General features: G+C 38.5%; 1 protein-coding gene across 3 annotated transcripts; it reads right to left on the reverse strand.

Moving 5' to 3' along the window:
• Positions 1 to 2,038: 2,038 nt before the first annotated feature.
• Positions 2,039 to 12,604, reverse strand: LOC139913056 (C-type lectin domain family 10 member A-like). 3 transcript variants are annotated; one of them, XM_078287419.1, is made up of 7 exons: positions 12,538 to 12,604; positions 10,919 to 10,996; positions 5,348 to 5,464; positions 4,085 to 4,279; positions 3,812 to 3,981; positions 3,491 to 3,606; positions 2,039 to 3,416 (listed from the first exon to the last, which is right to left on the reverse strand). In XM_078287419.1, exons 1-7 carry the CDS (start codon positions 12,599 to 12,601, stop codon positions 3,275 to 3,277), a joined length of 882 nt encoding a protein of 293 aa, XP_078143545.1. In that variant the 5' UTR covers positions 12,602 to 12,604; the 3' UTR covers positions 2,039 to 3,274. The 3 variants fall into 3 exon arrangements, with proteins under 3 accessions (XP_078143545.1, XP_078143544.1, XP_071757086.2); XM_078287418.1 differs by having other exon boundaries at positions 4,085 to 4,411; XM_071900985.2 differs by having other exon boundaries at positions 2,040 to 3,416; positions 4,085 to 4,420.
• Between the last annotated feature and the right edge of the window lie 2,190 nt (positions 12,605 to 14,794).

Consider the following 14,794-nt stretch of genomic DNA (forward strand, 5'->3'; position numbering starts at 1 on the left):
TTATTTTTCAATCCTTCCATGGACTTGCTCCTCAGAATATCAATGACATGCTACCAAAACACTGTCTATTCCTGGTAGACTCTCTTCTCTTAGTTCTCCCAAAACAAGGACAAAGACGTATGGTGAGGCTGCTTTTAGCTCCTATTTTAAGCCTTTCCAAAAAAAAAAAAAACCTTTTTAGCTTTGCTTTCACTTAGTTTATCTTCCTTTTTTATTGGGGCCTTTCGTTCATATTAATTTTATTCATTTTGTTACTCTTATTTTCTTTTATCCGTTTAAAATCGAATTGATTTAATTCCGTCTATTTTTTTTTTATAACTTGTTAACTAGCTCTGATGTAAAGTGCATTGCATTGCATTTTAATGAACAAAATGTGCTATATAAATGAAGTTTGATTGATTGGTTGATTGATACTACATCAAATCCTACAAGCTTACTGTCTTGATTAAATAAATTGATCATATATCATATATAACAAATCTGACTAATTCTGTGATAAAAAAAAAAAAAAAAATCCCAGAGTGGGATTAATGAAGTGATATTAATATGTGATAACTACAACTACTATTTCATAATGGATTATGTGTATTTTCCCAATACTGTGTTTTGATGTTTAATCATGTTGCAAATTGTATTGAATCCCTTTAGAAACAATCTTCCCAAATCCGTCTTGTGAATTATGAATTCTCCTATTTGCTTGGATTCTGCTACTAAAATCTCAAATTGATATTTCAACATTTGTATTTTATTATCTATCTTGGTTTTTTTTTAGAGAAAATTGAGGAAGAGGCTGACATTGACCTGTTGACATTTGCCAGAGAAACCACTGAACACACTGCAGACAGCGGGGGCTCGAATCACTGAACGACAAGAATCAGAAGGAAAATGACAAAATCACAACAACACCTGCATCCACAATAGTGACAACCAACATCCAAGAAAGTCCCCGTACTATTTCTGTCACAGAGTCAGAGAGTCTGGTCAGGACAGGAGAGCACTGAGTAATGTTTGATGTTTATTGACCTCTATCAGCGACCAAGAACTACGTTTACATGGACAGCAATAATCCGACTATTGGCCTTATTCTAAATAAGACAATATTCAGAGTAAGCTGAATCCATTATAGAAATAATCCATTTATATTCCTGTTTACATGCTGCGGAGCAAAGTCTGATTAACAGAACAAAGGAGAGTCACTGGAGACACGGACAGATTAAGACTTTGTTGAAGGTGCAAACAGACAAACGCTTCGATGCCCACAGCATCTTCATCAGAGGCAAGAAGAAAAGACAAAGGTAGTCACTATTTAAAGCTGCTGTAACTTCCACCATTTCTGGTGTCTAATAATTTTTTGAAAGCCAAGGCAAAGTAATCGGTGAATCACTGTTATTAATGAACAACCCTATCAACTTCCTGCAGATGTATTGTGGTCATTTAATTTCTATGGAGCTGTAAAAACCTTACTTAACGCACCTTTTTAAGTGTTTTAAAGTGGATTTTTCATTTAGGAGAAACCCTGTATTGAAAGATAACAAGAGTTTATCGGTTTTGATCTGAGGGGTATTCCAGAAAGCAGGATTGGCAAATTATCCAGATCTGTTAACTCAGCATTCACGGAAATCCGGGATTTTCTGTTCCAAAAACCGAGATCAGAGTGAAGTCTAGATCAGTTACTATGGCAACTTATGTTCTCAAACTAACCTGCTCTGTGGCAGGTTTACTTGAGGCTTACTTGAGTTAAACCCGGCTGAGCCTGCAGCATTTACACAGAAAATTTTCCAGTGTTAATCACAGAATTAGTCAGATTAGGTATATATAATATAGAATCAATGTATTTAATCAAGACAGTAAGCTTTTACAGATTTGATGTAGTATCAATCAACCAATTAATCAAACTTCATTTATATAGCACATTTTGTTCATTAAAATGCAATGCAATGCATTTTAAATTCATCAAATAACTTTATTTTTATAGCACAATTCATACATAGAATGCAACAAGAATAAACAGATTAAAACAATTACAAGCAAAAGGCAGAATTTGTCTACTAAAATGCCATTAAAAAAGAAAGAAAGATAGATAAAAATAGGTAAGGATAATAAAAAATATTCTGTTATGTTATATGACCACCTTTTCTAGAATTTTGGAGATGAAATCCCACTTTGTGAAATACACAGTATGATATTTCCCTGATAATGACTCCTCCTATCCCTCTCTACAGAGCTGTGTTGGTGCTGATGTTGACAGTGTATGTAACCTGGTAGTGAAGTCCAAATGGAGCGGACACACCAAGACAGACTGAGGCCGGACCTGTTACTGTCTTATCCTGTTCAAACATGTTAGAGGATCCTCTCTCATGTGGTTCTTTCTAACTTGATTAAAGCTTTCTTTCATTTTCAAGGAGCAAGTTGAAGTAAAACACAGATCAATAACAAGAATGTCTGGCAGCAGATTTATTCACTGGTGAGCAAAGATAACTAAAAAAAAAGCTGCTTCCGGACAAACTGAGCAGAAGACAGATAGATAGATAGATAGATAGATAGATAGATAGATAGATAGATAGATAGATAGATAGATAAAATAATACAATAGTTTGAGTATGACTGGCCATATGTTCAAATGCTGAAAACAGTAATTACACACAAGTCATTTTACACAATTACTGCTTAAAGTTGCTGCCCTCTTCTTCTCTGGAAGTAACTCATAATATTTCGACAGCATTTACTTCAAAATGTTTACTTTGAAAAACAACTGAGATGAGGGAAAACAGGCAGATATCTCATAACATGATCAAAGCACTTAAAGGATCAACAGTGATGTAAACCAGTAAGAGAATGCAGCAAAAACTCCAATCAAGCTGAAATTGTCCTTTCAGCGCCCCCTGGAGGCCAATTTCTATATTGTTCTAAATACTGACTCAACAGTTACATTTACAGTATTATTCAACACAAATTTGTAAATAATGACTGCACCTCTCTCTCTCTCTCTCTCTCTCTTTCTCTCTCTCACACACACACACACACACACACACACACAGACAGAGGTAATTACTTGTAGGATAATTATTCATGATCATGTGTGAATACAAATAAGTCGCTGTAATATTCTAGACACAAGCATCATTTTACACATCTTGAAATAATGTTTGATACTGGTTGCATTGTAAATGAGGTTAATAACACTATTCAAATTACAGTTGATTGCATTACAGGTAATCAATACTTAATACAAAGCACAATTTTACAGTAACTTTATCAGTTCTGACAGCAGTAACTAAACAGACAAAGCGTTCATTTCACAGATCCATCTGTTTCTCTCAGTACAGTCCACAGCTTTCCATCCTTTGGGCTTTTCAAGAGTCTTTTGGAGAGAAATGGCACAGTGAGCGTTGGCAGAAGGTGGTTTTATCCAGTATCTGAGGGAAGAACATGATGGTTAGATGATGGGTGACAGATTTTATGATTCATGGTGTTTAGGAATGTGTCTTACTCTTCAGTCAGATTGCTTCCATCAACCCACTTCCAACTCCCAGATGCATTTCTCAAGCCAATCCAGTAGCCATTGGTTTCACTGGTGGAGCCCCAACTGTGTTCATAGATGAATTTCTGATGATCACAGAATCAATGACAATTATCAGAAATGTTTTAGTTCAAATCTGAAATTGACTTTAGGACTCTTTTTTTCTGTTTCAAACTTCATTTATGATTTTCTGAAGCTGTTTTTCCAAACTAACTCTGCTAATAAATCCCACATATATTAATCTCCCTCCCTGTTCCTGTCATGTTAACATTCCCATAATGTTCTGTTTACCTGTTCCTCTAGACTTCCTATAATAACCAAATCTGAATTCTTTCCTCTGCAGTCTTCTCGAGCTTCTTCCCAGGTTCTCTGACCAGAACTATCAGGATCTACAATCGCATAGCAGCTGGACAGGGAGGGAGAGTGGATCCAGCCCTCCTGACAAGGTCCACACTGTCTCTCTGAGAGAAATAAGAGAGATAAACCAACAGACATGATCACTGGGTTGTGATTTCTTTATCACTGACTCATTTTTGGACCAGACTGAACTGGTTTTAAGATTACCTTGACTGTTTCCTTTTTTGGGGCAGTAGGCATCAAGGCTCCACTGGGCACGAGTCAAGTTGAGCTCATTCCTCTCTCTGGTCATGTTTTCTATTCGTCTCTCTAAGTCGCTCTTCTCTGTCTTCAGCTGCAGGTTTTCTGTAGTCAGGTTCGTGTTTCTGCTCTCCAAGATGCCCTTGTCACGTGTCAGGTTGCCTATCAGGATTGTCAGATTGCTGTGATCCTTCTTCAGTTCATCATTGGCTGAGCTGAGGTTTTTGATGTGGTTGGTCAGGTTGTAACTGTCTGCCTTCAGATCACTTACCAACCTCTCACTCTCATGAATTGCTGTAGCAACTACAATAAGAAAATTGTCCCCTTAAAACACAACACTGGTGTAATTGCAGTTTTTGTGTTATACTCTAAGATCTACCTCATAAGTGATTAGCTTATACAGAAGAAGGATGGCAGTACTTGATTTTTGCTGTTCAGACTTGATAAAATCAATCTGATTCCAATCTGGATATGCCAAAAATCTGATTTGGGATGGCAGTCTGAACATATATCTTTTCCTATCAACATTAATGCTTATGAATACTTTAAACCCACCAATGTATTTACAACAGTCAGAAAAAAAAATGCTGTAGGTAGGTTTTTTTTTTTTTTTTTCTCAAAAAACAATGTTCAGAGCTCAGAGACAAACTGCTGCCTTGACTAATATAAAACATAATTTTAAACAACATGTGTATTGTATTTTTTTCCTAACATGACTTTATAACACCACAGTGACTGCAGTTGTATCAAAAGTAGCTCCATTCTGTCAGAACTGAATGTGTACAGATCATTGTGCGTATTTGCCTTCCACTCTCTTATGTTTCGTTTTGCCTCTTCACTGCCAGCAGAAGTAACAGTAGCTATGTAGTAATGAACAAGTCCCCATTCAACTTGATAATTAGCTGTGTGATAAAGTCATGTTAGGAAAAACTGCAGTACAGGTGTTGTTTAACATGACGTTTTACATTAGAAAGGGCAGCAGTTTGTCTCTGAGCTGTTTCTAATTAATTTTTGAAAACAAAGGGAGCAGATGACTTCCAGGAGGAAACACCAAGCTGCAGCAGAACAGACAGCAGCAGCTTCTGACTGTGGCAAATACATCAGTGGGTTTAGACTTTTCATGGGCAATAATAAGTGATAGGAAAATCTTATCCTTTAAACTCTACCTTCAAAGTGATTAGCTTATACAGAAGAAGGAATGGCAGTACTTTAGCAGACGTGTGTACTTACAGTAGACACAGAGGGCTATGACGGCCGACAGCAAGATAACACAAAGAATCCCCAAACACCACGCCACCACCTGAACATGATGACAGCTGCCGGACGACTTCCCGGCTGGCAAGACTCCTGATGGCAAACAACAATGGAACAGAAACAGTTGTTTCAGTTGTTTGCAATCAGATTTAAGACAATTTTTGTGGCATTTCTGATTTATTTGACAGTTTACAGTGGAGAGAGACAGGGATGATGGGGGGATGGGTTAGGGGGTTTGGTGATTTTAAAGTGTGACATTTTAATAGAAAGAGATGTATGCTTTGCTACGCGCTATCACCAACTGTTATAACTGATATAACAACAGTGATCCAACCTATATCCAGTTCATAAAGCTTTTCCACTGTCTGTTCTAAACAGTCGGTGTCTGGTAGCTCTTTCCTGGGAAAAATCCTCTGACGCACAGGAAGTGATGCGTTTCCAGTTTGTTTGGAATCAACAGAAGAAGAAGAACTGGGTAGTTAGCATGAGCAGCGATAGCCACCATGGCTGAACAGACAAAGAAAAGAGAAACTCAAACTGCATCAACTGAAAATCCAAGCTCCGCCCACACTGTTTGATTGACAGGTGATCTGTGGGAAGTGCAGTGCAGAAACACCACAGAGATGAGGCTGAGTAACAAAGATGTCACCAAAACAAAAAGAAAAAAAATTAAGAATCTCGTGACTTACCACTTTAATAAATTTATCACTTGTGAAACTAGACATTGAGGAAGGCCAGTGCCATTTCCTACTGTCCTGAGAGAGTAGACTCATTTATGCCCACTGCGATTAGATTAATTTACATATGAAATGTTTCCATTGCTCAATTTACATATGAAATGATACGCCTGTATAAATGTTTGTTTATTGATGAGTGACTTTTTATGACACTATATCAAGCAATTGGCTCCCTGTCTCTTATGGTCTAGGACTGTTCAGTCAATATGAACCTGAAAAACTTTTTGAGAAGACAAAAAAAAAACTTAGAACATGACATAATTTGTAAACACAACATCTGAAATTATTTTTCAGTATAATAAAAACTGTAGTATCTCCAGGAAATGACTTTTCCAATTAATTTTGACAGAAATATAACCTTAAAGTTACTGTAGATACGTCTTTATTTCAGTAATATGATTTTCATTTGGCCCGAAAGCTCATTTTGTGTTACTGACCAATAACTTCTGTTACTTATGACCAGAACTGGCAGGGAAGAGTTTGTTTCATCCCCTAATCTGTGATGTCACACTGACAATAACAGCTTTGACAGTTATACAGCATTCTCTATCAAGTCTGTCTTGCTGTGTTGTCATCTTTATTCCACTAATTATCTTTGAACAATCCAATGGCTTGGCTGAAATAAACCATTTTATAAAGCTGCAATGAAAATGAATTATTAAAGGTTACTGAAGGAGCATCAGAGAGAATATAAGTCCGTTTTCACATTTAGAACGATTGCCACCACTGTAAAATAAAATAAGCCTCATCTTGCTGTAAAAGTGCATTGTGTGTCTTTGCTTGAGGCCAGGATATCTGCTTTCTTCCTTCGTGTGTCCACATGTAATTAGAGGTTCAGAATTAGAAGGACAAGTGCCGTACATTCCTGTAATAGTGACGCCATCTTGAGACGTTGCCTTGTCTAGGACAATGATTCTCAACCCTTTTCATATCAAGGACCCCTAATTTAGTCCACATTAGAGCCACAGACCCCCATTTGATGAGATTTTGTCTCTCGCACCCAAATCTGAGAATATTTTTATTGTTAGATATGATTTTGTCCAGAATTCCATGTCTATCTGTATTGTAGGTAGAGAGATAACAGAGAAACTATGATCAAAACAGTCATTCTCCTACATTCTCTAATTGTGTTCACTTCTTGTAAATGAAGTAATGGTGAAGTTTAACAATAGATCAATTTGCTGGGGACCCCTTGGAACCCCCTCAAGGACCCCTGGTGGTCCCCGGAGCCCACGTTGAGAACCACTGGTCTAGGAGACACTTTGTCTAGGAGATGTTTGGCCTTGTCTGGCCCTGTCTCCATATAAGCTTTGTTAAAGTAACTCCTTTTCAGAGAAGTGTACCATTCCAACTGTGTGCTGCGCTTCTCTCCATGCTGCATGTATCTTAAAGAGAACACTGAATCGGATGATGACGAAATAATCTTTATTTCAGTTCTATTCTTCAAAATGTCAAGTTTGCACTAAGTCATTTCACCATTTATTGTCTATGTACATTTGTAATTTTGTAAATGTATCAAAATTCTGTACAAATTATTATTAGTAGTAGTAGTATAGTAGTAGTGGTGGTAGTAGTAGTAGTAGTAGTAGTAGTAGTAGCAGTAGTAGTAGTAGTAGTAGTAGTAGTAGTAGTAGCAGTAGTAGTAGTAGTAGTAGTAGTAGTAGTAGTAGCAGTAGTAGTACGTGGCCTATCTGCTTTTTTGCTCGTGCTTTTTGTGTTTTCTGCGTGTCTTGATCGCTCCCTGAGTTGGACTTTGGATTAATTAACAGTGGAGTTCCTGAGTCTGATTGAGTGTCTTGGCCTGAAGCAGCATGTTGATGTTCCTACTCACACCGGGGGGACACACACTTGACCTGGTCATCACTGACTCCGCCCCCATCAATAACCTACAGGTCTATGATCTGGGTGTGTCTGACCACAAGGTGGTCTCAATGGCCTTGACATTCCTGTCGCCCCCTACTAAACCTAAGCGTCAAATGTTTTTCCGGAACTGGAAAAGCATTGACCCAGCCATCATGACTATGGACCTCCAGCACATCACCTGCCCAGCCTCTGCATCAGTGGATGAATTAGTGGAACTCTATAATACATCTTTGAGCAGCGTCTTTGACCTCCATGCCCCTGTCAAGACACGTGAGGTCAATTTTTCACGCTCTGCCCCCTGGTTCACACATGAACTGCGGAAAATAAAAACAGCTGGGCGTGTCCTGGAACGACGCCTCAGACATTCTGGGTTCACTGTCCATAAACTGGCCTTCCGTGAACGTCAAAGGGCTTACTCCAAGTCCCTTAAAGATGCTCGGTCACAGTTCTACTCCAACGTAATCAATAACAATCCTGCCAACTCTAAGCATCTTTTTTCCACCATAAACCATCTCCTCAGTCACTAATCTGGGTGTTAGGTTTGACCCTCACCTGACTTTTCATGACCATATAAAACATCTGTGCAAGACCTCTTTCTACCATCTCAAAAACATTTCCAAACTTCGCCCCGCTCTAACCCTGTCAGATGCAGAGAAGCTTGTCCATGCTTTTATCTCCTCAGGACCGGACTACTGCAACGCACTCTTCACTGGGATCCCTGGCAGGAGCATCCAGAAGCTCCAGTATATTCAGAACAGCGCTGCCAGGATCCTGATGAGAGTGCGAAAACACGAACACATAACACCGACTCTGCTTTCATTGCACTGGCTCCCTGTCTCCTTCAGGGTCGACTACAAAGTCCTGCTACTCACCTACAAATGCATTAACAGACATGCGCCTCCCTACCTACAAGAAGTGATTACCCCACAAACCTCCACCCGCACTCTCAGATCTACCAACAGCTTGCTCCTCTGGGCCCCGAGTACCAAGCTCCTCACCGTGGGGGATCGGACCTTCTGCTCAGCTGCACCGCACTTGTGGGACAGCCTTCCTAACTATCTAAGGGCAGCCCTGGACCCTGGACTCTTTTAAGACAGGCCTAAAAACCTTTTTATAACTTTTGTTAGCGATTTTTTTTTTCTTTGTTTTCATTTTTATGTTTTTTAACTCTGTAGCACTTTGAGATTCACTATGAATGAAAAGTGCTATACAAATAAAATGCATTATTATTATTATTATTATTATTATTATTATTATTATTAGCAGTAGTAGTAGTAGTATAGTAGTAGTGGTGGTAGTAGTAGTGGTAGTAGCAGTAGTAGTAGTAGTAGTAGTAGTGGTAGTAGCAGTAGTAGTAGTAGTAGTAGTAGTATAGTAGTAGTAGCGGTAGTAGTAGTAGTAGTATAGTAGTAGTAGTAGTGGTGGTAGTAGTAGTAGTAGTAGTAGCGGTAGTAGTAGTAGTATAGTAGTAGTAGTGGTGGTAGTAGTGGTAGTAGTAGTGGCAGTAGTAGTAGTAGTAGTAGTATAGTAGTAGTAGCGGTAGTAGTAGTACTAGTATAGTAGTAGTAGTGGTAGTAGTAGCAGAAGTAGTAGTAGTAGTAGTAGTAGTGGTAGTAGTAGCAGAAGTAGTAGTAGTAGTAGTAGTAGTAGTAGTAGTAGTAGTAGCAGAAGTAGTAGTAGTAGTAGTATAGTAGTAGTAGTAGTAGTGGTAGTAGTAGCAGAAGTAGTAGTAGTAGTAGTATAGTAGTAGTAGTAGTAGTAGTAGTAGTAGTAGCAGAAGTAGTAGTAGTAGTAGTATAGTAGTAGTAGTAGTAGTAGTAGTAGTAGTAGTAGTGGTAGTATAGTAGTAGTAGTAGTATAGTAGTAGTAGTAGTAGTAGTAGTAGTAGTAGTGGTAGTAGTAGCAGAAGTAGTAGTAGTAGTAGTAGTAGTAGTAGTAGTAGTAGTAGTGGTAGTAGCAGAAGTAGTAGTAGTAGTAGTAGTAGTAGTATAGTAGTAGTAGTAGTAGTAGTAGTAGTTGTATAGTAGTAGTAGTAGTATTAGTAGTGGTAGTAGTAGTAGTAGTAGTAGTAGTAGTGGTAGTAGTAGTAGTAGTAGTAGTAGTAGTAGTAGTGGTAGTAGTAGTGGTAGTAGTAGCAGAAGTAGTAGTAGTAGTAGTATAGTAGTAGTAGTAGTAGTAGCAGAACTAGTAGTAGTAGTAGTATAGTAGTAGTAGTAGTAGTGGTAGTAGTAGTGGTAGTAGTAGCAGAAGTAGTAGTAGTAGTAGTAGTATAGTAGTAGTAGTAGTAGTAGTAGTTGTATAGTAGTAGTAGTAGTATTAGTAGTGGTAGTAGTAGTAGTAGTGGTAGTAGTAGTAGTAGTAGTAGTAGTAGTAGTGGTAGTAGTAATAGTAGTAGTAGTAGTAGTATAGTAGTAGTAGTAGTAGTAGTAGTGGTAGTAGTAGTAGTAGTATAGTAGTAGTATTAGTAGTGGTAGTGGTAGTAGTAGTAGTAGTAGTAGTAGTAGTAGTAGTAGTGGTAGTAGTAGTAGTAGTAGTAGTAGTAGTAGTATAGTAGTGGTAGTAGTAGTAGTAGTAGTAGTAGTAGTAGTAGTAGTAGTATAGTAGTAGTAGTAGTAGTAGTGGTAGTAGTAGTAGTGGTAGTAGTAGTAGTGTAGTAGTAGTGGTAGTAGTAGTAGTAGTAGTAGTAGTAGTAGTAGCAGTAGTAGTAGTAGTAGTAGTAGTAGTGGTAGTAGTAGTAGTAGTAGTAGTAGTAGTAGTAGTAGTAGTAGTGGTAGTAGTAGTGGTAGTAGTAGTAGTAGTAGTAGCAGTAGTAGTAGTAGTAGTAGTACTGGTAGTAGTAGCAGTAGCAGCAGTAACATTATTCCCATTAGTATTATAATTATCCTCTTTGGCACATGGGAATAACATCTGAGTGCTGAATGCTGCCTTCCTCGACTGTACAGCTTACCTGGTGTGTCAGCAGTTTGATTGGTTTTGTTTTCCTGAACCTTCACTTCGTCGTACACAGTCTCCTCCTCACTTTTAGCTGAAAGGAAGAAGAAAATAATCTTATGGTCTATTACTGTACAGGATTCGGCCAATATGGGTTTTTGAAGGCCAATACCAATATACCAGTAGTTGAGACTGAAGTTGCTGATAGCGTTTTGTGCTGATATTCTGTGCCTTTAAAGCTACACTAAGCCATTTTTCCGACCACTAGAGGGTGACAGAAACCACAACACAGTCGTAAACACACAGCAAACCTGCTGGGCTACAGAAGCCCCTTAGGACAAACCGTGCATAAAGGCTAATGGCTAAAATAAACGTACCTATGGAGAAATGTCTCGCTTTGCCAGTTTTTTCTCCCACTGAAGGTCACATGTCCCACAATGACAAGTGAAGAGGCAGGTAGCAAGTTTACTAGTTGAAAAGGTTTACCCACTCGCTTCATCGATTCCACCATTACCAGGATGTTTTTTTCAGGGAGGGGAGGGGGAGACGAGCTAGTTTTAAAAACAGGAAAAGCTATGACTTGAGCTGAACCTGTCAACAAGCTTTGGGAAAGAGGTGAAAACAACAACACAGCTGGTGTGTGGCTGTTTGTTTCTATCATTACGTCTCACGGAAATCTCCACGTAGCGCACGTTAGTTTCAGGATTGGTTACAGGGTCTGCAATCGCTTATTGCAGGTTAAAGTTGGAAATTACAAGTATTCAGTGTTTCCCCCAGATTTTTCTTCTTGTCAGGGTGGAAAAGCCTCTGAAACAGCATTTAGACCACCATGGGACACTAAAACTCTCCACTGAAACCCAGACTGATGAAATTATTTTAGTGTCAGCAGCTCTTTAAGGCAGAGTGACACACCACACCTATTCAATGGCAGAGAAACTCTGAGATACATTAGGCCTTTAAATGAAGAAGTACTTCACAAAAAAAACATATTGAATAATTAAATGAATGAATAAAACGTGAAAGGAAAATCAAAAAGAAAGTCATTGCAGGTTTTGTTTCTCTGTAGCTGTGGTCAGCGAGGAACGTCCATCAGCTCAGAGATGGACCACATGAATGACGATATCCAATATTGGCCCAATACATCGACGTAACCCTGATATGTTGGGGTGACGTGTGTTTGGAAGTAACAGATTACCTGTAAGATTTTACAACAATTTGATTGCAAACAAACGTAGCGCTACAGTTAAAACCCCAGGAGCCACACTGCAGTTAGTTTTCAGCAAAAAAGGTGATAAATTAGTATTCAGAACAGGATTAAAGGGAAAAGTCATTTATATTGACAAGACAAATAATTGTACATCTTGAAACAGTGTTTGACAACGGCTGTACAGGCTGATGTGGTAAATGTAACTGCAGATAATCAGATTATGTCACTAAATGTTGACTATTGCAGTGGATTATTAGTTCAAGCAGATAGTTAGTAATGGATTACATTTTGAAAGTAACCTTCCCAATGCTTTACTACAACTTGCTACTTATGATTGTGATCACATAAGCAAAGATATTTGATCCATATCAACAGTGGAATCACCATTCCTGATTTATGTATGTATGTAAAAAAAAAATTAAATTTACCTTTAGGTGAGGAAGCTTTGTTAGCTTTGAATACAACTGAAGCGTAATTAACCTCTTCCTCCATCACTCAGACTAACAGAAGAGACTAAACAGACTTTCTGTGAAGGAAGTTTGTCTATCTGGAGAAGTTCGGCTGAATATTAACCACAGTCCAGCCTGACAGGAGAAGTAGTTGTTTCCCCTGTTCTGTAGAGTCTATCACTCACGGCTTTGAAATGAGCAACTTCCCCTTTTTGCTAAGGCTATGTAAGAAACTCATTTGCATTATTAATACAGTATATGATCTTTTCACCCAGGTGTGTCTATGGCAAGATAGACTTCTTTCTGATTATAATGAAAGGCAACGTTACAAAAGTTAGCTTTGTGTACAGATAGGAAGAGAGATGACATTATGCCACCTGAAATGATATTTGCTTTTCACAGTATGAGGAAACACACATTTCATGTTGCGATAGCAGTAACCAAATGAACCTCACCACAGTGGTGACAGAGTGGTTTTCAGGTTAAGGCTGGTGTAACAATTTCTCAATAATAGTCGAATCAAAATGTACATCTTCCCCATGTTCTCACACTTTTACAGCGGGAGAATGCACCAGTATGAGCTGTGTGCCCAGTGTTGCTTATAAAAATGGCTTTATAGACACAACCAGATATATATTTTAACATACAGTATATTTATGCTTTGTTTGGCCAAGATTCATATAGATTCAGCTGCTCTGCTCCTGAACGAATGCCTTTATGAGCGCTTACATAGAAACTTTTGACTCTGATATTCTCTGTTATGAGATATTGATTGTATTTTTGCTCACATACATTGAGGTATGTGGTGTGTCTGCAATTTATATGTTTGTGTTGATGCTGCTTTCTTGGCCAAGTCTCCGGTCTTCCAGTCTCTCTGGGACTGCCTGGTTAAGTAAATATTAAATAAAAGAAATCGAAATAGAAGAGTAGGCGATCCACCCTCAGGTCGTTTCTGGGACAGTAGGAAAGAGGAGGAAGGAGGTGAGACACAGGAGGGGGTCCAGGCTGCATCCAATCCAGAGATCTAACACATTCCACACCATTCAAAATCACATTTATATTTCAATTGTCTTTGGCTATACCAAGCAGGGTTGGGTGGTAAAGGAATACTTCCAACAGTGTTTTGTATTCTAACACAAATACAAAAAAAAAAACATGGAACTGTATTTGGTTATATTACCTAAAATAAAGCATTCTGATTACAGATACTTGTGAAAAGTTAGAGGATTACATCTGGGAATACTTTTAAAGTGAAAGCGGGAAACCCAGACTGACATTTAATCAGTGGCAGCTGTTCTGCGTCTATAAAATGTGGCACAAAAGAAAGTCTGTGTTTGTGTCTGTGAAATACATTTCCTGAACTTTTCACTTTTTCTTGTCCGTACCTTCATACCTCAAATACGGCAAAGTAATCTGAAACTAACTGAAGGGAAATGTAGTGTATTCTGATTCAGAATAAATCAGAATACACTACTTTTGTATGTTTGGGTAACTCCTTGGATTGCATTACTGATTACAGTTTTGATGAGGGAACTAGTTGCTGTAATGGAATACATTTTTAAAGTGACCTTCCCAGACCTGATGCAAAATGCCTTCAAACTAATGAAGGTATTTGGCATTCATTAGCCGCCTGTGAGAAAATGTTTGACACATCAGTGGGTGTTTTAGCAGCAACACATCGATCCACATGCTGAGTCGATGAAACCACACACTTGAAGCTCTGTTTGTATGAGGAAGTGGACTTCACACGTTTTATCTTCAGATTAGTGAGAGACACAAAGTAACAAATAGCTATGACTGTTGACAGAGTATTAATATACTGTAGCTAGTGCAGATAAGATGTGATAATAAGCTGTGTTTGCTGCTGGTTACAGTACAGCTGGAGGTAAAAACGCTCCAGACGTGCTCCAGCAAATTGTTGTTTAAGGGTCGTCCGATGCTGATATTTTCGTATTGAAGATGCCAATAGGTGATATTTTGTGCCCATATTCAGTATCTTTAAATTCGACTATTTTCATGCCAAAAAACAGAAGTATTCAGTGTTTCCCCCAGAACTTTATTCATGGTGGAAAAGCCTCTGAAACAGCTTTCACACCAGCATCGTTTGGTCTGGACTTTAGGACCTTTTTGCTATGTTTGGATCATTTCGACAGGTGTGAACCAAGCGGCCAAAACCTCAGGTGAATTTTGGAGCCAATACGGAAGTGGCGCCAGGCGGCAACTCCAAACCATAGAC

This window comes from Centroberyx gerrardi, chromosome 12 (assembly GCF_048128805.1).
Source record: "Centroberyx gerrardi isolate f3 chromosome 12, fCenGer3.hap1.cur.20231027, whole genome shotgun sequence".
NCBI classification, from domain to species: domain Eukaryota; kingdom Metazoa; phylum Chordata; class Actinopteri; order Beryciformes; family Berycidae; genus Centroberyx; species Centroberyx gerrardi.